This window comes from Dermacentor variabilis, chromosome 3 (assembly GCF_050947875.1).
Source record: "Dermacentor variabilis isolate Ectoservices chromosome 3, ASM5094787v1, whole genome shotgun sequence".
NCBI classification, from domain to species: domain Eukaryota; kingdom Metazoa; phylum Arthropoda; class Arachnida; order Ixodida; family Ixodidae; genus Dermacentor; species Dermacentor variabilis.
The window spans coordinates 60615644-60641939 of NC_134570.1; the positions used below are offsets into that span (position 1 = coordinate 60615644).

The 26296-nt window shown below is 47.5% G+C and overlaps 2 protein-coding genes across 3 annotated transcripts in view; one reads left to right on the forward strand and one right to left on the reverse strand.

Moving 5' to 3' along the window:
* The window catches only part of LOC142575728 (uncharacterized), a 105430-nt gene extending 103108 nt beyond the window's left edge, over positions 1-2322 (reverse strand). Inside the window, exon 1 of the mRNA XM_075685317.1 lies at positions 2113-2322. Coding sequence (XP_075541432.1) covers positions 2113-2307 — 195 coding nt within the window. The 5' untranslated portion in view covers positions 2308-2322. The remainder of the gene's footprint in view (positions 1-2112) is intronic.
* Positions 2323-3311: 989 nt separating this feature from the next.
* The window catches only part of LOC142575727 (eukaryotic translation initiation factor 4 gamma 3-like), a 136279-nt gene continuing 113294 nt past the window's right edge, over positions 3312-26296 (forward strand). The window contains exon 1 of one of the 2 annotated variants that reach the window (XM_075685315.1): positions 3312-3692. In XM_075685315.1, coding sequence (XP_075541430.1) covers positions 3557-3692 — 136 coding nt within the window. In that variant the 5' untranslated portion in view covers positions 3312-3556. The remainder of the gene's footprint in view (positions 3693-26296) is intronic. The other variant, XM_075685316.1, reaches the window with a different exon arrangement.

A 26296-nucleotide genomic window follows, 5' to 3' on the forward strand; every position in this document is an offset into this window, starting at 1 on the left:
GTCAAGCCATAGAACAATATTTAATGGAACAAGGCCATGAAGAAAATGTACAATGTTGCCTTGCAAATGCTTTTGCGGCGCGGAAAAGTGCGCGTGATTAAGGAGATACGCCCCCGTTCTACACCTTTAGGGTAGTAGGCATGTACAGGTACGTGAGCTATCCTTGCGATTTTCTTGACTTCTAAATAATAATAAAAAATAATTTAAATTCTCGTGTGCTCAGTAATGGAATTTTCATTACGTCCCCCCCCCCCATGCCAAGCATTACCTATATAAAAAAGAAAAAAACATTGAGAAGTGCTGGAATTGTAAGCTTTTTATCCACGCGTTTTTACATTTTGGTAAAAAAATAAAACTAAAAAAGAATAACTGATGCAATTAGGGAGTTAAAACTTCTGTCAAATATTGTTCGCAAAGGGGCACTGAACTAAAACGATAACGCTCGTCATTGAAGTTTGTTTCAAAATAATATTTTCCACATTGACATCCCAATCGGGATCGAATTCCTCGATCGTGACTGGCTCCTTTGAGCAAGCGGCGGAAGGTGAACCAGTCGCGGTCGTGATATTCGGTACTGATCGCGTATGGAGAGCGACCGAAAGTGTGCCGTGTGATTTCGATCGCGATCGAGCCCGATCGGGGCCAATCTTCTAGACCGTGAGATGAGCCAACTGAGATTGAGAAATTCGATCGAAATCGAAAATGTACCGTGCGTCTGGAGCATTTAAGCGAATTCAGGAGGTATTGCGTGAATGTGCCTGAACTCCGAAAAACGAATATGAACGAGGGGGAAACTGAGGTGCCCGATTAAAAAAAAAATTAAAAGTCGCAACGATTTGAAGCCAACAGAACGTAGGATGTGGGTTCGATCCCGCCGGCGGCAAATTGTTTGTTCGGCCACTTTAATTTTTTACCTTACCATTTATACATTTCAATTAAAGACATCAATTAATATCCCCTATGCCCTCCTTGACTTCATTAGGAAAAGCATGTGTGCGTGACTCTTGTGGTTGACTATTTATTGCCTCTGCAAATCAAGATAACAAGTGAAACAAAGTAAAACTAATTATTGCTTCAAAAAAGAAGCAAAACGAATTGCGTAACGACTTGAATGAAGTTGATAGGGATGACCTCTTTACAGCAAAGGTGTACCACGGACATGAAATGGTGCACCTCAATGCTATATAGCCGAAAAACGGATACCCGAGCTAACATTTTATGTCGGGTTATTTGAATATATGCAAAGTAACACTCCCCCTGATAAGGCGCACGCTTAGGTGAGTCAGCTCGGCACTGAATGCCGTCAAACTGTTGCAACGGACACTGAGAAGATAAGAACGATCCTCAGAATTCGCTTGGACAAGGCGTACGCTTATCTATAGGAGAGCACTCTTCGGATGAAGTTGAAGTAATATAACGAGAGAAAAAAAAAAGGAAAAAGGGGGAGGAGAGGGCACGTTCTTCTTTTTTTTTCCGTCACTGACACGATAGACATTGTCTTCAGAAGCCGCTAGATTGCGACCATGTATTGAACTTGAAGAACGCTTCTCCGATGCCGCCGCATTTTCGCCCGAACGGATAAGTTTAACCGTGCTCAGGATTAATTTCGAATAAGAACAGCGTTAAACGGTACACGCCAATGTGTTTTGCCGACACTTCAGCTGTATCTGCCGGCTGGTCGACACACAGCACAGAGCGACAGCGGCACCAACGACAAGTCGTCTGCTGCAATGCCGTGCGCTTCCACACTTGCCATGAAGAAATATTCACGCGTGCACATTCACAGTAGGGAATGCTAAGGTGTTCCTTTCAACAGTGGAACACACTGTACGCGTCATGCCTGCGCATCTGCGTGACAACCGGTAGACGAACGGGACAATTAGCCCCACATCGCAAGCGATCTTTAGAAACCCAACAAGGCGAGTAAGCGGAAGTGAACCGAATTTCCGCGATATCGAAATCACGCTATAGCGCGAGCCATCCACTCAAGAAGCCGCAAACTTCTCGATTCGCTCAAGCGACAGCTGCACGCTGCCTGCAGACTTTCGGTGCAATCAGCTCGCCTGCGATTGCAAGCTAGCCAATTACTGCGTGCTCTAATGAAGCGCTTACCTGCGTCAGCGGCCGAAGATCTTTATCCGGGGTGGCCGCCGCGTTTGACGGATGGCGCCAATAGCAGACGACGAAGGAAACCACGGCGACGAAGAGCGCTTCACTCCGACGCCGAGCCATGCTCGCGCCGTGCGGCTTGCCTTTTTCCTCACTCCTCACGTTCTGCTCTCTCCACCGCTTTTGAGACAAGTCCATTGCGGGGGAAAAAAAAGAAAACGGGCCATCACACTCGCTCGCCGAAGAGCGCAACAAAACCGAAATGAAAAACGGCCCCGAGAGACGACACGTGCGTGTGGGTACGTGGCGCCCTCTGTGCAAAGAGACGGAAGGCGCCGGATCGACGAGCAGACGTCGCGTTGTCGTGCGCATCAACGCGTATCCGCCGGCGTTGTAAGGACTCAAGGCTGCGTGTTCTGCGTCGAAGAAGCCCGAAGAAGACTCTCGTATCCTTTCACGTCTACGGAAAAAAAAGGTAAATTTAGATAGAAAAATGTCAGTTACTGACGGTTACGCTGGATTCTCGGGTTTCGTTTCAACGGTGTGAGCTACTCTTCGCGGCGCTACGTTGCGGGTTACGTGTGATAACGACGCAGTTGGCACCTCCGTAGTACGCCTTGCCGAGTGCCCTCGGCCCAGTTATCTGCCGACAACAAACCGAATTAGTTAGGATTTTTCTCAATCGCATTTGGCCATACGTGTGCCTTCGTGCCCGCATGCCGTAGCGGCTACGTCGCGCACCTGCGGCGCGACACATGTGCGCGCGCGTGTCAATCTGGTGTCTCGTGGCACTTTGGCCGGCGTCGAAAAATTGCTCGAGAAGTACAAATTCTTTCGCGTCGACGTTCGGCGAATTGCGTATGTCGGCTTTTCTCGCAGTAGCGCGAATGCGTCGAGCTGCGTTTATCGCCATAGCTTGCTACGCCGTACGTTTTACGAGCGGTACTAGCCCGTCGCCTCGAACGGTATAACGAAGAAACAAAAAAGAGAAAAAAAAAATACCACGTACACGCTCGTTCTCGCGTTGGTAAGTCGAACTAAAGAATATTATTGCTTCAAAGCAGTGAACATATTTTTGCGCTAGTATAAAAAAAAAGTGCAGTCCAACAAGTTTTCCCAAATCGGCACTTTTTTTTTGGTTTCGGTGTATGAAGCGACCGCTACACATTTAGACCGGAAGTTGGACCGCGGACAGGAAGTTGAAAAAATACGTCGTCTTGCGGTGGGTACGCGCCGAAGGCAGCCATATTGTTCACTTGATGTAAAATCTCATCCAATCGAAGGGCTAAAATAATTAATTCTAGCTTTTGTGGATATTATGTCGAAGCTCTGATGTCTACTCTAGGGCCTAGAGTGGTTATTTTATGAGTGTGCGATCGGCAACGACCCGTATGAGGCATCGCTCTCCACCTATGAGGACCCCAATTCATCCCTGTCTCGCTTTGCAATGAGCCTACCTCAGAAGTCAAAATATTCTGGGGTTTCGCCAAACATAGCGCAGCAGTCAAGAGGACCTCACACGTATCCTTTTCGCGGATTTGGGCCTCGGATCTACCCGCAGTGTGTCGACGAGCCACCGAAAGGTTTGACTTTGGCTCATTTTTAACCCTAAACTCCGCGATATATTTTCCCCCTTGGTCGGCGGACGCTCGCAGGGGCCGTCGACTTTTTAGGCCTAGGCGCATGACCCGCCGTCGTCGCTTTGAGCGTGACTTTTTTTCTTTGTTGTTTTATGCTCGCGGGCCACCCCGGCGTTTAGCCGGAGCGTCCGATTACGAGACGCGGCTTTTCTGCGACGTCGACGATTTTGCGGGCCACTTTCGGACCGTCTAGTGTCGCCCAGACGCGAGCATTTGGCTGCCGACGTCGGCGGCGTAACATCTGGGTTCACGGGCCGCCAAAAACCGCGCGGCGCCACTGGAAGTTGTTTCAGTTTTGTGAACTCCCGCGAAATTGTCGGCAGAAAACGTCGCAGGCGGTGTCGTGTCTCGGAGTTTTCGCGGCGAGCGGTTCCTCTCGGTCCCGACCGACCGGCGATCGGAATTTTGCGGACGCGGCCGCGCGGTGACCCTGACTGCGATTTCGCTGGCCCAAATATTTGGGTCAGCGGACGCCTCTCTCGCGGTCGGCGGGAGACGAGGCACCGCTCACGTCACGCGTGCGAACTCGCGGGGGGGCCCAGCGGCGTTCCGAGATCTTCCCTCGGGGGTGTCCCCGTGCCTGCAGCTTAGAGCTTTGGCAGCCGCGGTCAAGCGATGAGACCCGGCCAAGGCCGGCCGCACCCCGCCTCCTCGGGTCTATCAATGGTTGCGCCGTAGCCTCGCGCGACGAGCTCGTCGGCGTGTCTCCCCCGAGCTGGAAACCCCGGGACCCGAAACGCATCGACGCCGGGTTTCAGTTCGTTCTTGTCAACTCGTCCAGCCGGAAACCGGCCTGCTGTGCTTCGGGGGTTTCCAAGCTGTCGGGGTCGTTCAGTTGTAGTCGTGGCCTTGGCCGTGCCGCCTTGTTCACACACCTTCGGTTTTCAGCCGCAGACTTCACGGGAACGACCTGCGCAGGCTTTTGCTACGCGTTGAGGCCGGAACCGGCCAGCCGAGATGTTTTTCTTCGATGTTCGTGAGCCAGGCAAGCTGTTTATCGGCGCCGGTGGAGTGGACGTGGTCATTGTCGACTCCCCGCAGAAAGAATGTGTCAATGTGGCAGCCCATCGGTTAGCGCCGGCGTCCTTGATCGTGGTTTAAACTCCTTTAACGTCGACGAGGCCAGCCACTTGTCATTTTTGAATTGTAAGCGCCCAGCTGTCATTGAACTCGAAGCTGTCAAACGGCTTGGACTGCTGCCCATCACAGGCCTTGACGGCACGTGCACTATTACACTACCGCAGCCACTATTATTTTGGAAACTCATTTCGCTCTCCGCCGTAGTATTTAGTGATTTGCATGCGTGCCACATTATGAGCCAATTGTTATTGTGACAAACTTGACCTGATCACCTGTTCAGCAACCAGCAGTGCATTCTAACTACCAGATCCACGCTTTTGGGCGAACGGTTTCTGGTGTTTTTCGAGTTGGGCCCTTTTGAACATAAATAGCTTCATGTAACGTTGATCGTAACTGTACTAAAGCAAGTGTTAGTATTGATGTGCATCTTGATTTTGATTGGCACAACTTGTGCAAGCATGTGCATTTATTTTTTCAAGCAGTTATCACTGATTCCATTATGTTAGTTCATTGTGGCATTAAGTGAATGAGGAATGCTCATCATTTATGCAGCAGATATGCTGACATGAAGAAAGCCATCAAAGTGCATGCTTGTGTCCTACGTGTGAAACATGCATTCCATATGTGCCTCATTCTCTCCTTGTTCCCTGTGCACAGGCTGGAGTCAGGTAGAGGTTGCAGAGCCGATCCCCCCACATGTGTCAATGTTAAAAAGCAGCCGAGGCAAAGTTTTCATGTAACACAACCTAACTCGAGGATGAAGGCTTGCAGAGAGATTAAAAGGTCTGCATGCTTAAAGGATGGGCTTGATAATATGCCATGTGCAGCTGGTCACTTCTATCATTTGGGTTATCTGCAGCTTTTCTGTGAAGCAGCACCTGAGATGAGTCAGAGCTGTGTGGATCCTTGCTGTTTGGTAAAAGCAGTCCTCTTCATTAAAACTTCTTTCTGGACGAGTTGTGTCTTGTCCTCGTTACTTTGTGGATGCATGTGTTAGCGCTGTTGCAATTTTCAAATCGGTCCTCTTCCTCGTTTTGAAGGCTTAGCTGCTTGTTTTGTGCCAGGCTGTCTTGTCAGAGGGGCAAGACTGGTATAGCATTTCTGTGGGGTCGTCTCGAATCTTATCAGAAGTTCAGAAGCTTCTCCCCGATTCTGCATACTTGTGGTGAGGGCATCCTTAACCTTGGGTGTGAAGGGCATTTTGTTCAGTGCTGGCATTTCTTGTTAACGGTGTAGACAGAGCACTGTGTGCACACCCCCCTCTTATCCTTAATCTTGTTGGAGACGGGGAGCTGGGGTGGTCCTTTTGTCTCAGCCTGGCACGGAGTTCGTGCTTGTTAGCAGCGCAGACTTGTTGCACCTCGCTGGCTGATGGAAAACTATTTTGACCCCTACTCCCACCTAAGAGGAAGGCGTGACATCGTGTACTTTGAACATTGGGGTCAGTATCTTCAGCATCTCTTTTAGATGGCTTTCTTTGCATATCACCCGTTCACCATCCCCTCCCCCCCTTCTATGATTTCTTGTATTGTACTTAAGGGCCAAAGCATCTCTTCATTGCTCATTGCAGTGCATTCCATTTCCAACAATGGTTGCTCTGTGCTCTTTCTTTAACCATGTAGTAAGGTAGTTGTTAGAAAGCTTATCGCAATGCTTTGTTGCGGCAGTTGTGTGGAAAGCGAACAAGGAGCTGTTTGGTAACAATGCATTTAATGTCCAACCTTGCAAGCAGCTTCGGCATTCTTAGTAGTGTGGGAGGATTTAGTGTTAGTAAATATAAAGCGCTCCTTCAATGTATAGTCCTTATGTACTGTCTCCTAAATGAAGTCAGTTGACATCTTACACAGAAAGTAGTCTGATATTTCATTACCTTTGTGATGGTGAAGCTTTGCATTGTTGTTCTTCAGTAATGTTGCTGCAAAAGGGGGCTTGTTTGATAGACCACTTCAGTACGGCATTGAAACATGCACATGCTAGAAGCTATGTGTCTGTTGCCTGATATTTCATGGAAGTATTTTCTCATATCTTTGACAGTGGGTTACGTAAATTTGGGCTTACTTGTGAGGCACCTACTGCTGTGTTGTACTGGTCACTTACCACTTGTACAGACCTGTAGATTCTTGAAAAACAGATTACTGTGTTGCGAACGAAAGTGAGGTTCTATCTCTTCCAGACGTCAAACCTAATCAGTCCTGCATTTGGTTGAGTGCAAGCCTGCTAGCTCTAGCCATCATACATAGCAGCTGGGTGATTTTGACTTTATGTAAATTTCTTTATGCGAGTTTGCAGCTGTATTGAGTTCATTTGTGGACACCTACTTCTCGGCGCGGGGGCACGTAAGTGGGAACAGCTGATGCCTCCGTAGCTCCTTGCAGGCTAAATTAAAACACTTCCAGATGGCACGGGGCATTGTCTACGCAGTTCTGCTTTCTGTGTCAGCTTATTGATCGAGGGTTTCGGCCTTATTTCCAGTGTGTCACTACGGGCATGTAGCACACTCGGTGCGCATAGCACAATGAATAGTGGAATCCTATTCATTGTTAGACAGGCGTTGCTACTCTGATGCAGATGGTGCACTTTGGATAGAACTCGGTGTTTGCATAGTGTGCTCGACCGTTGCACTACCAACGTAATAAAGAGCAATACCAGAGAGGGTCAGGAAACCATGCAAGACTGTGTGACTTACGTAGGCAACTACTACCATTGCTCACAAGCATTGACTCTTAAAACCAAGCAGCAATTAAAAAAATATCGCTGTCTTCGTCTCGCAGTGCATCACCCGTGCGATTTAGGTGTGTGACCCACCGTACGTCAGCACTAGCGAACACCTCCACAACACCCTTTTTGGAAATCAATTGCAGCTTGACTGCCAGAATCGGCCACAATGGTGCACTCAGTTTCATACATAGCAGGCAAAGCTCAAAGGCTTCTCTTGGTGTTTGCATCCACTACAAAATAAGTCTCGCATATGGAAGAAAGATACATGCATGCGTCGTGTAATTTGATGTAAAGTTGAGTCGTTTACGTTGGAAAATATGACATATCCATTACACGAAAGGTGTGAAAAATGTGAACCTATTCACAACCAAACAAAGTGGAGCGACATGTTTCTGCAGCCGGCGGTAGCACTAAGGCGCGCATATAATGCGTAATTTGACATAATCTTGTGCTTGCAAGTTGTTGTCATACATGAAGTAGTTTATTACTTGCAAAGTGTTGCACATCAAGTGCAACAGCGCTGCAAAATGTGTATGCAGAGCAATTGCACCGCCACGAAATGCGCAGTTTCTATGATGGCAAGACCTGTGAATTTCGTGCAGTGTTGCCTACTACGTATGATTTGGAGCAAGGTCGTCGCTCGGAACACGGTAAACTTGTGCCCATGTTTCTGCGAAACTGATCAAGGTGCCCACAAGAGTAGTCACACTTGAATGAATGTAACAGAAATGTATTGCATAAACTTTTAAGTGTGTGGCATCTCATGTAGGTATAAATTTGCCAGAAAGGCCTATCGCACAGGGGTGCCAACACGGTCCCAATAGGGGTGTTTTAGAACTAGACGCTCTGCATTTCAGCGGTGCATGTAAACAAATGTTTAAGATGAGGGAACATGAGTCACTGTGGGATGGATGGGAACCAGCTGCGTCTGCTGCAGAATATGGAAACTAACTTCACGGCTGATAGAGCAAGCTGTTGACAATTTCCTGCCATGGCGGATAGGGCATGCTGTTGACGATTTCCTGTCACCAGCAGGGGTCCAATAGGGATGGGTTGAGATTAAAACTCTGCATTTCAGCGGTAAGCAAATGTTTCGATTCCAGAAACATGAGAACAGACTCACTACGTGATGGCAACCAACTGTTGCACGTAAGCAAATGTTAAGATTCCAGAAGCATGAGAACAGATTCACTACGTGATGGCAACCGACTGTGGCTGCTGTAGAATATGGAAACAAGCTTCGTGGCTGATAGAGCAGGCTGTGGACGATTTCCTGTCGCCTGTGAGGGAGTGTCGGTGCAAAATTGTAATACATGCTAGAACAGCTTAATTTTTAACAATTCACAAGGTATGTCAGCAAGTTACTTTATTTGCAGCTTCAGCCTGACCAGGATGCACTTTCAGAAGAGGCTGAAGCAACTGCACTCGGGTATTTTCTCGACCTGGTAGTGATTGTAGACACTGTGACAAAAAATTTGGTTAAGGTACAGTACGGTATCTGCGAAGTAAATGGCAGCACAAGAATGGGCATGGCCGCTGTAATGAACCTAGCTGACAAGCCTGTGCTTTTGGTGCGTTTCAAAACCCGCCTACATTTGTGCGGGAGGTGTGCTGAGTACAATGGGGCCTTATAATGTAAAGATTCATTTTGCTCAATCCTATTCCTTTATTATCCATTGCTCACATGGTGCTGATCGGGCTGGTAATTGATGTGGAGCCACTGATGAGGTTCGAAAAGGAAAATACCATTTCACCACTCTCCGAGCGCATATGTGTCCCTTCCTGCACCAACAGGACAGTAGCCCTCACTGCTGTGGTGAAAGGCGACATTGAGGGAAAGGCTGAGGAGAATGACATCTGTGGACTTTTCCAGTGAACCGGAGGACCGTCGGGGATGTTCATCCTTTCAACCCCACTCCCATAGAATCTTATTTTGACCTCCCTGCCTTTCGATCTCGTGGTTTTGTCATGGTAGAAACATTACACACTCTTTTTACCAAATTGCCCTCCAACATACGAAGGACTGCTATTAGCTAAGGACTTCTACCAGCTTGCTTTGCAGCAGCAGTGCCATGGTAACACTTGTGTGGTGAAATCGATCAATTGGAACACCATCGTTACATTGCCTCCGCCTTAGTTTTGCAGAAAGAGAGTGCTCATGCACATTCCTGTGAACGGTGACACATCGGTGAAAATGCAGTACAGCAGGTCACCACGATATTCTTCTACCGTATTCGTGTAAAAGCGTATATGAAAGTTCGCTTAAAAACAGGTCGTTTCGTACGTGTATTCCGAGTTCAGCTGTTCCTGGATTGTTATTGTACCAAATTCTACGGCGAAGCTGTCTGTGGCTAGGATATGGAAAAATATGTGTCTGAGGTGATGACAAAAGCAAATCATCATGTGGGCCAGTCCTGGTGATAGTGCAGAAAGGGTCCAAGCTCAATGGCACATACCCCTGTGGACTTGGGCACCTGTAAGGTGCCGTTGAACTACCCTTGTCACACGTGGGACCCAAATATGTCCTAGGCACAAGGATAAGGACAGATGTTTTGGAAAAATGTTTTGTACAACTTTTTTCAAAAAGGACTGTTAAAGCATTCGCAGCGCCAGCTGCGCAAACGCGCTAGTGCAACTGCTTGTGTGTCCGTCGTCATCTTCCACAGCTGATTCCGTCGTGCAAAAAAAACCATCATCAGCAATGGCTCGAGCATCGTCGACTTCCACAGCTGGCTCTATTGCCACTCATCATTCCATAGAAGAGTCTGATGCTGGGCCTGTTGGTACATAGCTTGACAACGAAACCCAGCCTTCGAAGAGATGTACTGTAGTTTAATGAAACAGTTGGGTTGAAAAGAGAAGGAAACCAACATGCACATGCGCCACACAAAATTAGGCAGTCATAAAAAACATCATTCTAGTGTAGAATTTCACTTATGTCTTAATGGGGAGGCCACGTTTACAGGAGTATGAGCCATTGCTTAAGCGGGTACGAGCCGTTCATGGACACATTTAATAACAGAGGTGAGAAGCGAATGTGTGTGCTTACCTATATCGCCATGATGACGACAGATTAGGACAATAAATATGTTCGTAGCTTTGTTCAGTATTCTGGGTCACCTCTGTGTGGTGCGCTAAACAGCTTCGCTGGTCACCCACCTCCGCAGAGTGGAATGGCTCATGAATTTTTTTCTTTACAGTCAATACAGTTAGCAGAATTAGTTTCATGGTAAAATTGGAGATGCCACTGGAAGAGGCCATTACTAAATGCAGGGCAGATGGGGAACCAAAGTTTCAGCCCGTTTAGTTTCATGATCAGCAGAGAAAACTGTCGCAGGATTTTGGTACTAGTTTTGCACATGACCGAAACTTAGGCCTAGGCCTACATGTTTCTTTTGACAGCATTCCACATGTTAGATGCCATGGCAGGACATTTGTAGCTCCCTTGGCGGCATTACGTAGAGCTGCAAGGCCAGTTTGATTCACTCGCCACGCATGGCGCAGTAGCATGTGGGGTCACTGTACGACAGCCCTTGATTATTCGTGCAATAGTGCATTCCCTGCTTATCGTTTGTTTTTGTTGCGGCATAGGTCAGGCATGGTGTCATTTGTGCGGAGGTTTCAATGAGGTGGTGCAGCCACTTCGCAGCGAGTGCCGAATCAATGAATGTCTCTAAAGTTCATGCGAAATCTTTCGAAGCCTTTGTAGCAATGTTTCCCAGATAGCCGGAATTGTCCGTATCACATTTTGGGCACTGTGTATTGTGCTTTGGAGGGCTCATCGATTGATATACAATGTCGGGTCTAGGAAGCATCATTTCACGGTGTAGCGCCACATTAAAGCTTTAAAGATGCATGGAAAGGACACAACTTAGTTGTGTAAGCTGAACACGCAGTGAAGCTCTTGCACATGTCCGGTCACTGCACGATTTGATCAAGCAGATGTCATGGCCTGCATTTCAGTGTTTGAAAGCAGCTGCTTGAAACATGTTGTACCGGCACCTGCTGCGATGCATCACCTACTTTTCAGGGCTGGAAATTGTACGGGAATCGAGCATGTCCATTTGTACCAGTGGTGTGAGTTTTTTTTGAAGAGTAACGACATATTTTCGAAGTACAAACTGTGCCCTGCGCTTCACACATATATAAGGAAGACTCTTCGTTGTAACTGAAGATTGGGGGAAACCTCAAAGATGTTTTAAATTGGCACTAAAGTTAATCTCAAATTGTCAGAACTGATTTCATCAACATTATGGTTACAGCATGACACAGAGCGAAATTTGCTGACGTGTAGAATTATGGCTAGATGGGGGATGATGATGGTCATAAAGGAAATGAATGAGTGCTATGCATGTTTGTTCTAGCTTGTGTGGCAGTGGCAGGGCTCGCAGTGTTGAAGGGATCAGTGCCATGATGCATCGACCTTAATGAGTGGCAAAACTGAAACTGGTTTGTAAAAACAAGTATAGTAAATTATAATAGGAAATGCCTTTTAGTAGTCCTGCAAAGCTCCAGAACTCTAGTACTAACGATTTTCACCTTTCACATCATCACTTAGTGTTCTCAATTAAGAAGGCACAGCATCAAGCCATTCTTGAAAAACTTTATGCAACATTGTTAGCGTCTATATGTCCATTTCTGCATGGCATTATAGATGTACACTTTGAGTAGCAATGTACCGTGGTGTAGTTCCTCACATCACCTCCGTAAAGCATGTGTGGCTGCTGCGACAGCCGATTGGCAAGGCTAACACCCATTATTACAGAGCACTGCATATGTGTTCTTTGTTACACCAAGCAAGCGTACTTTTTAACATTTTAGATAGCTAATACCCCTGTCACACTGGGCGTTTTAATGTCATTCGAATTGAATGGCATTCGGTGAAGCGAATGTCATTCGCCCGCGGAGGTGCTACACTAAAAAAATATCAATGGCGGTCATCCCAAGAAAGCGTGGCTACTAAAGTTGAACAGGGTAGGTATAAAGTGCTTAAAGGTATTAAAAGTATAAAGGTAGTATAAAGTAAAGTATAAAATGCACATAAAGTTCTTGCTGTTGCCTGATTAACCAAAACGCGTGCAACCAGGCGCCCGAACGTTTACAATATGGCCGACGAGCTGAGGGGCGGCGGCATGGGCGGGGGCCAGACGCTGCCGAGCTGGAGAGTAACATTTTGCGACAGCCTGCCATACAGATTTTGTTTTCTTAAAGTAAAAATTCCATTAAAACATGGAAAGTTATTATTTCTTTACGAGTACGGCTTTCAATTTGCAAACGCTCTGTCCTGTTTTGCTTTGTTTCTGGGGTCGAGAGTACACATTCACACCGAGTGTGAAACTGAATGAGTTTCTCAAACTCATTCGATTGAGAAAGTCATTTGGTGCTAATGGCATTAAATGTCACTGTGTAGCAGCTGAATAATGTCATTCAATGCTAATGCCATTTGATTCGAATGACATTAAAACGCCCAGTGTGACAGGAGTATAAGGTTTGTTTTAAACGACTGGTCTCTGCCGCAATGTTGGTGTAGTGTTTTCAAAACATTTATTTGGACAATGGGTGCGTGTTTACCTCAAATAGATAATCAGCAATTAAATAAAAGTAGTGGAGCTATTGAATGTTCCTCTTGTGGGATTGAAGTACACTTTAAGCTTTATTGAGGGCAAAGGAATATTAGCTATGTTAAGTATTTTGGTCACCCTTCAGGATATGTAATACATTTTCATAGTTTTGAGACCTGTAAAATTATTTGAGCTGTAGTATTTGCGTCATCAGTAATTAGTTTTGTTGTTCCAAAACACCTTATGGTGTATGAACAGTTGGATGACTGAAAAGGTGGGAAATGAGGCTTTTTCCCCATAGTCTGAATTTTGAATGACTGATTATTTGCAAGAAGCTTAAGAGAGCACTCGGCCAGAATTTTTCTTTCCTTTTCTTTTATATAGCTGCTATACCTGTAATTATGATATGAGGGAGGCTTCAATTCCTAGAACATGAAATAAATGATTAACTGTGACCAAAAAGAAACAAACAACATGCCAATTGGATTGCAGCCCTAGGCGTGTTGAGCAGGTCTCATCTGCACATAACGAATATTGGAGGTTGTCGCTACTCAATATTAGAAACCACTGATGCACGGATCAGTCAGCCATGTGCAGCCATCAGGACCCACGCTGTGATTGTTTTATTGAAAGCTGAGGGAATGAGGAACTTGATGGAGGATAATAGTGGTACTCTGCTTTGAGAGATGTGACAGCAAGACTAGTCTTCGCCAGGCTAATGTAATGGTTCTATTGCAATATTTTCTTTTTTTTTTTTTGCTTTGCCATTGGTTTGAGTATAGCAGCATATACATCACCGGGGTCAGCTGGTTTTGAACGGTCGACTTTTAAAGAATAGGATCGAGTGGCAGGAGTCCTAACATTGTACTGGCCCTTGTGTCAAATGTGGAGAAGCACAGAATGCAGTTAGAAAGAATGGTTGGTCCACCTTTGACGACATGGTCATGGTGTAGCTTGCGACCACAGCACCTGGCTGACTGACGAATGTCGGCAGTTTTTGATATTGCGTGGCCAGCATCTCCAATTTCTGTTCTGTGTAAAGAGTTGGGCGGAAGAATACGCCCCATGAAGCCACTTGCTGCGATCTTTGTACTGGTTGCATTTAAAAGGTACAAATATTTGGTGTATATTAGAGCAACTGAATCCCCAAAGAGCAACTGAGAAGTTGGCAGCTAGACAAAATTTCTGCCTGCCGCACCCATCTGAAGGGACACTAGAGAGAAACACTTATTAGTTTAGACTGATTAAGTATAGTCTGAAAACATTATTTTTCGTTAATTTCGTTATAGTAGGTTGATTATTAAGAAAATGAATGCGGAAATCCCCACACTGCTATGTCAATGTTGCGTCGTGGGTGTCGAGAGTATTCTTTCTGTATTTGAGCCGCGTTGGCTACCTGGCCACCTGGGCGCTAGCAGACTTCCAAATCCATAATGTGATTGGGAGCTGGTGCAGGAATTCCAGTGTTGGGGGTGTCACCTGACCTTCCTTTTAATGCGAAAGCATTAAGGGCCCCGTGTCGCAGATCTGATGTTGGCGTCTGTTGCCGGCAACCCCATGAATGAAAATTCCCCTATATATTTAGGTATATGTATATGCCGTGCCTTGCTATATGACATGCTATATGCAGGTTATATTGTGCTACACCATTCTATCACTAAAGTTGATTATACCTTGTCTTACGTTCTTGACAAAGTTATTCCTCGGAATTTTAAGAATGACAGCCCACAAACGCATGTCGCGAAACAAAACACTGACAGCGCATGCCTTTTATGTTAAATCTTCGCAGACCTAAATATCAAAAGTGCGAAAGAATAACAGAAACCTGAAAATTGTGCAAGTATGTTTTGAGGTGGCTGTGCACTACCTCCGTGATCGGCGCACGCGAGAGGCCAATTGCTGAGGCCGATTGCAGCGTTTGCTGCCAGTGTTCCCAGGTAAACATTAAGGTTACATAAACTGCAGTTGCTGGGAAGCGTGAGTAGCAGTCAGGGACATTCGAATGCCATCGCGTTCCATTCTTGTAGGCGAAGCTTCAGCGTCCTGCAAGTTTTTTGCGCTCTTTTCTGGCTTACCAAGTGTCTTCTCATGCTTGGAGTGGTGTCTTTGGTATTGTAGAAAGCTAATTTATTATACAGGTGAAATAATTTTTCTTTTGTGTTCCTTTAACGTAAACACAGAACAGTGCTTGAAGCCAGGAGACTGAAAAGTTTGTACAAATCGATGTGGCTGGTTGTCATTACCGCACTGCCTTGACAGGTGCCCTGTTCTTGTGGCAAATGCAGGCACCAATGCCAGGTTCCCCGATAATATTCTTGGCATGTAGCTCTTGTGTTTCCCTGTGTGCTTGAGTGTGTTGAGATTGAACTTGATTCAGATGAAGCACCACTGTTTTGTTAAACCCTTTTGTTAAAAGGACGACATATACAGATACTAGGAATTTTCCATATGTGTAAAATACACCGAAAATAAGCATAATAAACTTAAAGGAAAAGTATCTTGCATAAGCTTGCGGAGGGCAACACCAGGCAGTAAACTGGAAATGGGCTTCACCCCGAGCCACCTATGGCTTAGTTTTGAATTTTTACAGACAGTTCTCATCAAATGTCAACCATAGGTATGCAATGCATTTGTTTTACATTACGTGCTTGATACAACAGCAACCGGAGATCTTGCATCGATCTGTGCTCTCAAAAGAAAGCCAGTCTCATTTGAAAGTTATTCTCCCTCGTTTTGCATTCCTGCTCTAAACCAAGGGGTGCTTGCTGCCTGTCATTCGGTGCTGGCAGAAATTTAGTCAAACTCTGTACTTGATACTGAAAGTCTACATGAAAAAACATTTTTTTTCCTCGTCCATAGAGGGCTAATCATTCACAGCATTAGTCCCATCTTACATGCTCTTAGCGCTTCATATAGTGGATTTAAATTGCCCTTTCAATAGGATATGTAGAGATCCTATTGAAAAAGCCTTGAAAAAGACAAGGGCCCTCTGATTCCGACAGTGCATATTAGACCACTCTTCAAAATTCAAAACATTCTAGCTAAGAATAAGTATTAAAAAAATCTAAATGTACATGGCAGGAAATGCGGATCTTGTCGGTGTAACTGCAAAGGAGCTTGCAGAAGATTTCAAACTACTGTTTTCGATGTGTTTACTTGTTAAGCAAAACTACAAAGGTTAATGCATGCATATTGTTTCTGGCCACCTCGTGCATAAAGCGCATTAGGAGGTTCTGTGCACATTTTGTGGAAATTTTCGCCATTAAACATGCATCAAGCAAGAATCCTTCCTCTGTCCCTATGTGGGGCAAGCTGGAAATATTCCAAATGTTCGTGTAATTTGCAGAGGGGTACGCCTTGCGTCATGTGACCGAGGTTGGAGACCGGCGCAATTTCAAGGCTATGCGGCAGCAGATAAGGATGTCTACAGTCGTCCCATCTGTGCAATTTTACTTTTATTTTTCCACTAAGGTATACCTGCATTTGCAGTTGAGTGCCTGGCTAAGAGGTATATCATCTCTTTCTGGCAGTACAGTGAGGAATTTGAGTTTGCTGCATTTTGTTGTCGCCATTACTTTGCTTGGAGCGGGTCGTCTTATTGCTTTGAGCATTGCATAGCATGGTTTTTAGTCGATTTTGCAATAATTGGAATCTGAATATCTGTTTTCAGTCCTAGAAAACTGCAGGCAACTGTGATGCTTGTTCGGTGCATTTCAATGCTTCCATAAAAAAAAAAAAAGTTACATAACTCCCATATGCAATAAACCAATATGATGTATGGGAACATACATGTTATATGTAGGATGCTATGTGTTTCACACTGGATTATAGGACATGGGATTTTGCAGTAGGGTTGCGCTGGTGGCTTTTCAGAAGCATACGTAACTGCCTGTTAAAAATGTATTTGCTCAGGATAGCTTTGGATGTCACGACTGCAAGTTGGAAAGCTTTATATATATGCTGTTTGTTGCATTAGACAAAGCTGGTGCTTCCTTATTGACTATCGGCCTGTTGCCACAATGGACCATTTTTGTCTTTACCACGCTCCATGCTTAGTTGGGTCCGATAGTTCTCATCCACTTGCGAATACTTTCTTTTTTTCGGTGATGTGAAAGAAAATCGGCTGTCAGCTACTCCTGAAGCTTTATTATCAAGATTCCCCATTTTTGATGCGATTTTTCAGACAGCATACGTGTGGAGTCTGTCCTTGCAGCACTGGAGTTTTACCTTCGTTCTGTGCACAAGTTGTAATGAGCGTTTCGTTAATATTTGCTAGTTTCTTAGTGGAGGGAAAGTTCAGTCCACCAGACTTGTTCAAAGCGAAGTTTTCATGAGCATTTTGCTCTTGTCCACCTAAATTCTGTACTGATTGGGCGTTATACACCAAGCAAGAAGTGCGGGTGAAACTAGCAGTGAAAGAGCACAATGCGCGAAAGTTTGACTTGCCACATGCAAAGCACGTTTTTTTTTTGTCTTCTGTATGCGGAGATTTAGGCAAAATTTGAACTCGCGACCTATACCACGAGAAATGCGCGATGTGCGTAATTCTGTGAGCAGTATTTGTCCACGCGCATAGCTTACCCCAATTTCCCAAGATGGCCGAACCCCCGCTATAGTATATAGCTTTGCTGAAGCCGAGGGGCACGTTTCGAACGCTTGAGTGAACCGAAGTGATTACGCCACCCCTTAACGTCCACGATTCCACCCTGCCGCCATCTTGGTTAGGTCAGACGAGATGTGCGGAAAAGCTCGCTTGCCGATTTTGCAATTATCGTTGCCTCTGCACAGTTATCTCCACCGAAAATGCCTCGTTTTTCACCGTGATGCGGTGAGGCATTACTTAAGCGTGCCCTGCCCTCGGGCGAACACATTGCCTCCGCATTGCTGCGCGGATTTATTGCGTCCGCCATTTTGCGTCCGGCATTCCACGCCGAGCCGTCTGCTGCTGCTGCTGCCGCCGTGGCTCCCGGGAAGCGAGAAGCGACTGGGGAAACACTGGTATCCGGTACAGCCAGCGTTCTAGCTTTGGCGCCATTTGTACGGAGCGCGGCAGTGATTTGGGTAGAGTGCGAGTCGGCTGCCTGGGCTCCGATAAAAGAATGTTTGCACCGAGGATGTCTGGGGGGAAAAAAAAGAAGAGTTCTGTACTGAGACGATGCCGTGAAAGTGAAGCCGATAATCTTACTAGAGAAATCGAAAAAAAACGATCGTAGGAGGCGCTTTCGTCTCGCTTCCTGTGGGATTCAAGTTTCTGGTTCTTTCGTACGGATTACTGCTCGACGCGCAGCTCCGTGTCGCTAGTTTCTTTTTTTAGGATGAAGCTTTTTTCCGAACGTCTGGGCGCGTTGGCGGAAGGTGACGTCACGTCACGGCCGAAGCTAATATTTTTAGACCGAAATAAAATAAAACGGAGCTTTTATTTCTGTGATTATCCCGCCGTTTACAGTAACGGAACAAAAAGCGCTCGAGTTACGAGTGGACTCCGTCTGGAGCAGCTGCTGTAATACAGATGTGAACTACGGGCAAGCGGGTGGCCTCATTTCGACTGACACGAATCTGCTGGAACAGGCACTCCAGATACGTTTATTTAAAACCTCATTAGGTGGCATTCCGTGTCCCCCCCCCCCTTTTTTTTTAATTCTCTCGAGAATTGCCGACGGAACCGCAGGTTTCCTGCTCGTTTCAATTAAGCGGTACAGAAGGGTTCACAATTCTCGTTTCAGTTAAGCGGCACAGAAGGATTCACAATTCGTCACACTGTGGTTCTCGTTCCAAGGGAAGGGAAGCGTAGCAGAGGGCGGCAGAAAGTTAGGTGGGCGGATGAGATTAAGAAGTTCGCAGGGACAACATGGCCACAATTAGTACTACATGACCGGGGTAGTTGGAGAAGTATGGGAGAGGCCTTTGCCCTGCAGTGGTAGTAACCAGGCTGATGATGATGATGTGGTTCTCGTCTGCTTTTCTCCCCAACGTGAACGTCCGAAGCGTCCGCGCGGCGTTTCGCGTTGTGTGGCGCGTATGGCGCTGCCCTCGCCCGTTTCACAACGAAGCCCGCAAAGTGCGCGCGCCGTCGCCTCGTGACGGCGCTGCTGATTGATGCGCGGTGGCACGTGGACGGGGGTGGGGGGGGGGGGGTGCGTCATCCACTCCTGCGGTTCGTTGCGCTTGTCCCCGGGACGTATACTTCGCTGCTGCTGCGTCGCGGTGTTTGATGCGGGGGTCCGCCGGCGGAGGTGCGAGATAACCACCGCGCGTGACGCGAACTTTCTCGACGTGTATATGTGATCGCTTGCAATGTTAATAAGGGGCGAATTCGGCAGATCGCACCCACCGGTGGCGCGCACAGGGGGTTCCTTATAGAGCGACGGCGGTGATTGGATGAAACGGCGCACCGGGGCTCCGCGATTCGCCTTATAAGAGAAGCTTCCAGACGGGGTTGCGACAAAAAGAAGAGAAAAAAACTTACTGTAACGTGTAGTTCACTACGCTAGCTAGCCCCGCGTCGGGCCCAACGTTGGCCCGTGAAACACGTATACGCGCGCTGTGCACCCGTTTATTTTTTTTTCGCTCCCTGATCTCTCGTTTCGTTATCGCTCTATCCTTCAGTTAAAGCATGATCATATTGTACAATTTTCTTTTTAGAATTATCTCGCTGCCTTCTTGACTTGAGCTGCTTTGGCAAGGTGTGTGTGTGTTTGTGTGTGTGTATAAACACAGCAAGCTTGTTACCTTAGTTTTCCTGCAGCTCGTTAAGTACTGTTATCGGCATGCTTTGCGCTAGCGGTGACATAGTGCGACTCGCAGTGAATCCGCGAATCTGTTGACACCACAGATTCTTCTTCCTTTCGTCGGGGGGCGCCCGCCTTTTAACTTTCGCGACTAGGGATCCGTATACCCAACTGGCCCCAAATGTCACAGCCTTGAGAAAGCGCGATTTCTCGCGCGGCAGCTGCTGGTGCGTGGTGGCTGCAGGGAGGCACTCGAGGGCGTTCGTTGTACGTGCAGCGACTCTCGCACGCCTGTGTTGATGAATCGCTTTTTTTTTTTTTTACTTCTCCCCTCCGCGTGAAACTCGGGACATATCGCAGCTGCAGCATTATGGATCCTCTCCTCCCCCATCCCCCCGTTCTCCTCGCAAGCTCTCAAGGATCAAGTGCGCACGAAAGTCTGCATGTATATGCGATGTCGGCTGTCTGCGGCGCATGTGCTTTGTACAAAGTGTTGTAGGTCGAGTGGATGACGGTCACGAATGCGGGCGGCACGCGGAAACGCGGTGGCCGCGTGCTGCTGCTGCTGCTGCTGCTGCTGGCTTCTGTTGTTTCCGTCGCCGCTACCATGAGTTCCGCGCGTCGCGAGGCCTCAACCTTGGACCTCCACCCCCCATTTTGTTTCTCTTTCTCCTCCTTCACATCTGGTCTCAGCCACTAGAGAGAGAGGCCCCACTCAAAAATGCGCAGCGCTCCGCGTTTGACGCATCTGCTGTTTGTGTTTCTATGCGCGGATCTTCCTATAAAAGAAGATTACTACGCTCTTAAGCAAAGTTAGACCCTTTTGCCACACAACGATAATCGTCATCTGTATTGTCCGCATTTCCTTTCTTTAACGCGGCGAGCCCGGTACTTTCCAGTAACTAACGGCATGTGCGTTATCAGCATGACATAGCATTGCCGACAGGAAAGTAGCGGGCGCGGCGTTTTCAAGAAAGGAAACGCAAGCAAGGCAGATGACGATTATTGTTGTGTGGCAGAGATACACCCCAAAGGGTGTAACTTTGCCTAAAAGTGTAGATGGAGAGCGCTCTGTGGCTGCGACCCAAAAAACGAAGGGAAGAAATTGATAGGAGCGGATCCATTATATTAATTCGTACCGAGGTTTTAAGGAAGACAAGAGAAACGATTAAGGAGACATACAAAAAAAAAATGCTAGACTGATAAATATCTATAGATTACTCCTTTAGTTGAAGCGTGCTTCGCGACCATTTGTTTGTTTTGAAATAGTTTCAAATTCAAATAGTTTTGCCACGATGCGATGCGCCATGTGAGGTAATGACAATGCTCAACCCTCTCAGAGGAGGTGCAATATGGCTCACAACAACGCCTCAAGCAAACATCTCTCTCTGTGTACTACGCAGACAAACTGACTGGTGCACGCGAGGTAACGTTTGGCATCATCGAACTACTCTCGTGTTAGACTAAACGTTAAAGAAATTACTCTTTAGCCGTCGACATCGCCGCTAAGTATCGTCACTCAAAGCACCCAGCACGGAAAGCTTCGCTTACATCGATTCCCACTGTGCGTAGGATATGCATAATATTTTCCTCTGAACATACACACCAAGACACATTTTGTCTCGAGCAGCGTCAGTGACGCCATACTTGCATCTAGCATTTCCACGTTTGTTGATGAATCGCAACCTACTTACTAGCCCACCGACAAGGTCTTAGCTGAAAGACGGTCGTCGAGTTCGTGTAAACGCTACCGTGTCGTATGGAAGGGCGCGTCGGATCGGGTCATCTCGACAAACTGCGATGGCGGCTTCGGGCCGGTCTGTATCTGGCGCCGAGCCGTGCTCCCTGAAGGGCTGCAGAAGATAGCGACATTTCCTTTCTCAACACGAACCACAGCTGCTCTCTCTGTATGACTCGTCGAGTTATTTTGAATGAACCTATCTGACGGAGTTCGGGGGGGGGGGGGTGATAGCAAAGGATGGGGGATATCTTTCATAAATAAACTCTTGGAATCGCCTTGTCCCACCCGCCCGCTCCTTGCGCTTTTGTTCATCGGTTCGGAGATACGAACGTGGGCAGCCGGGCCACGGTTTTCTCCTTTTGTGCATGATTCGATGCATTTTTGTCACGCTTCACTGCAGAGAGTTTCCCTCTGAATGACGTGTCTGCCTCCGTCACGCCATCTCCTCGCTGATTGGACAGCGCCGCAGTGACCAGAAAGCGCCACCTATTGATGATACAGGGCTGGTGAGCCTTATTGCGAGAAACGCCGAGTCGCTGCCCAGCCACTGGAGCATCCGCCCGCTGTCGGCTGGTCTGCTAGCAGGAGGACCACGTGCAAGTTTGCGTGTTGTCAGGTGCGGCCGCTTCTGTAGTGCCAGCTTCGCGAACGTCGACGCGCCGTTCGAGAAAGAGTGAAGGTGGGAGTGAGCTGGTGGTAGCTCAAAATGGGGCGCAAGAAGCGGAACACCAGGCAGGGTCGGAGCTCGGCACCTCCGTCGTCATCGGCTGCTGCGTCCGTAGAAACCCAAGCCGCCGCGACGTCGAAAAGTAAGGACCGTCTGTCCGACATTCTGCTGTTTCTTCGCCGTTTTTTTTTCTTCAATTTTTAAATCACTGTCGTGTCCTTCTTGCCCCTCTCCCCCCCAGCTGGTTGTGATATTTCCTATACTTGGTGTTTGCTGCGACGTGCCGTGGATTTTCCTTCCAACCGTGCTCACGTGCCTTCTCACACAAAGGCAGGATGGGGGCCGCCATTTTTGCGTCGTACTCTCCGGACTGTGTCAGGCACGTGCTGTTAGTCGTAGCAAAGTCGTCGAGGCGACGCCGCAATCTAGACAGCAGAAAGCCAGGCCGTCGACCGAGTTAGTTTAAACTTTTCGGTGGAGATATAAGATATAACGTGTGTGTGTGTGTGTGTGTGTGTGTGTGTGTGCTGCAGTGGCGCCATCTTGTGACGCGTTTTTAACCTGTGCACCTTAAGAACTTTTTTTTTTTCACTAGCGTTGAAGATTGGGCGAGTTGGTATTGCATTCTAAAACTGGTACAGCGCAACATAGAAAGGAAGAAACAAGCCGAGCCGGCTAGATAAAGGAACAGAGCGCTGATTGTGTCGCGTCATTGTTCTCGCTGGATGACTGCACTAGGCGATAGGTATCGCGCGGTTGCGCTTTTAGTCCTCCGTGCGGCGCCATCGCAGTTGCCGCACACGTAATAACTGTAACAAGTGCACATATGGGCGCTTATTGGGTCTGTCTAATTCTTTTAGCAGTCAGAACGTTGGTACTACAAAATGACTGCCAGACGCCTCGCTCTACGGTGAGCTGAGAAACAAATTATGCGGATCCCGCGCACTGTGCGAATCGACGTAACCGAAGCCATCTGTGCTGTTTTGTTTGATTAACGATGATAAGCGGTGCTCTCGACGGCTGATGTTTGATTTCTCCAGCGTTTAGTACAATGCGAGAGTGGTGAGTTGATGGTACACGTTACTTTGCGTGCACCGCTGCTGTTTGCGTTGTACACAGAGCACACAACGAGACGTGTTTGCTTGAGGCGTTGTTTTTGCGCCATTGGTTCATGAGCTGCTGGGAAAGTTAGAACTGTCTCGCACGGCACATCGGATCGTGGCAGAAGTGCCGAACTTATTTTAATTGTAGGTCTGCGCGTGCCATAACCACAATCGGATTATGAGGCACGCCGTAGTGGCGGACCGCGGATTCATGTTTACCCCCCCTCCTGGGGTTCTTTAACGAGCACCTGAACTTAATGTTGAATGCTAATAGTTGATCCAGATCGTTGTTCTGCTCTGTATGGATCAATCCTATTCCAATGGCAGAATGAGAGCGTCAGTTGTGTGTTCCCGTGGCAGATTGGGACCAGCCACCATTCTGCGTGGCTCCGCGGAGCACAAATATTTGCTCCGCCGAAATCGGCAGATTTGACCGGAAGTTCGCGTGACGTGTGTTTCCTTCACCCGCCTCTGCTTCCTGTCACGGGCGCTTGTTTCCGGTCGCGGGCAGCTATGGACGTCGTGGAAAACATGGACTCCACGTCGCGCCGTACGTTTTTGTTCACGCTCCTGGATAGTGACAGCTCCGACTCGGACACTAGAAGTTCCCAAGTCCAGTGATGATTCTTCCTATGCGGAAGAAAAACGCACGGAATGCCATGATGATCCAGATGATGGTGATGATGAGGCCTACGCGATGGATGGATGTTATGAGCGTCCCCCTTGGTGGGTTGCGCCACCAAGCTCTTGCTAATATACTGCCTAATTTCCCACCTAGGTTAAACAATAAAGAAAGAAAAAAAAAACTGAACTGCCACACCCAAATTTTCTTATCCCCTATTTCGAACTGCCATTGCCGCCACCCATGAGATTATTTCAGCCCCTCTGACTTTCCACTTGACCTTCTTTGTTGCTGTGTTGCGCACCCAACAGGCCGCATACTTGCTGGTAAGCTTCCTAGTTCTTTTCCTCCACTGTGAGTCAATGTTTTTCCTGTGCAGATACCTGAACACTCTCCCAGTCCATTTATTTTCTTCCATATTCCTCAGCCGTTCTTCATACTCATTTTACTGCGAGCTTCCCTCACTTCAAAACTAGTCCAGCCCCATATCACTATGCACAGCTTCATCCACAGCACAGCACCCGATCCACCTCTAGTCTAGCGCCCTCTCGCATGATTTCCCTGCACTAAGTACTTAGCTCCTGCGAGAGCGCACGCATTCCATTCGCAGATTCGAAGAGTTTCAGTCGGAACGACGCGCTCCGTTTGTGACCTGACCCAGCGCTCGCGATCTGCCATTGGAATTCAAATCAAGTACAGGAGCGTTCTTGATTTCTTATCGCTCCGGTCGGGGATCGAACCCGCGACCTCGAGCAATGCCATTGCCGCAGAGCTACCACGGAGGGCGCACTATTTTGATTTGGCGTGCGACCGCTTCCGTGACATCGCCTGGATGCTACGGTGCTTTAATGCGCCTATGCTTCTGCACGCCCTGCAACAGTTGTCCGCTTCAGAAATTTGCACGGTGTTTTATCTTTCAGTTATAGCGGGGACGTGCTGCACGGAACCTTGATTTTGAAGTCATCCAGCTGTCCGCTGTCGTGTCCAGTAGTAGCACCGTTTCCTTGCCCTATTATACGTCACCTTTTCCCTATACTCCCCTCTTTCCCCCATGTATGAGAACTGCGGGCGAAGAGTGGCAAGGCTGTCATTCACTCGTTTCGTGGCTACGGCGGTTGTACCCATTCTGTGTCCTCTCCCTGCCTATACACCCTCTCCCAATCTCTCGCCTCTTGGCTGTACCGTGTTAGTAGGAGGGCAAGCGCTGCAGTGTTGCGATGCTTTTGTGTCTGGGGAAGGGGGGGAGGGGGTCACGGATACTTACAACTGTCAAGTTGTAATGACTGCCTGCAGAGTTCTCAAACAATGATTTATGAGTATAAACTGATTTATTGTTTCGCCTTAGTGTCCATTTAATTCTTCGCGTTGACACCTTTAGAAATTGGCGATTTTTCAAAAATCGGGCAGTTGCTTGTCCTGCAGAAGGTCTCGTCGCCTTTGACGTCACTTCGGCGAACTCTTTTTTTTTTTTTTTTTTTTTCATAGTTAAATGGCGCCCGACCTCTCCGTAGATCATCCAGGCTCCGAGGCTGGATTGGCAGGGTTTGCGCTGAGACAGCAACCAATTTCAGGATTCCGAAAATAGCAGAGCGCTGCCAGTCTGCGACGTGTTGCCTTTTGTACTTGCGTATTCCACCTACGCACCCGGCAATCGAAGCGAAAATTCAGTTGAAATGTAAGAGTGTGGGCAGTAGATCGTTGGCGCCGAAACTCGTCGAGGGAGGCCGCAGCATTTTACCCGCCGTCGAGTGGGTTCTCGCGAACTGCGGGGTGGTGGGCGCGTTTTAGGAGTGCGCGACTATTCCACGTCGAATATCGAATTGGCTACGGTCCTGTTCGATTTGGTCTTCGCATCGAATGGTCATTATGGGTAAATGCGGATGCTTTCTTTTCCTGTAGCAGGTGGTTCTGCTTCGGGGTTTCCTGTTTGTGGGAACGTTTGCTTCGGCAAAACCGGTGTAATGTTTTCCATTCGTGCGATTGCCCTTCTCCAATCGTAAAAACTTGCCTTAGAGAGGGAGGGGCTGTTTCTGTTGGAACTGTGGTGCGTGTTGTACATTTGCATTAATCTCGCGGTTGGGCGTCTGCTTTTCTTAAATGTGGCGATTGCTCTTGGAATCCTGACATTTCCTTTGTCGCGTAGGAGAAAAATGAACGATAGATTATCCTTCAAGCGGCACATATCCAAAATTAAGATATTGTATATACTTGTGTAATGGCCGCGGGTTTTTCCCCCGAGACTTGGGGTTCATATTCAGATTGGGGTTACACGGAGTAGACGATTTCTTTTTTATTCTTCAATGTTTTCGGTGGTACTTGCCTTTATT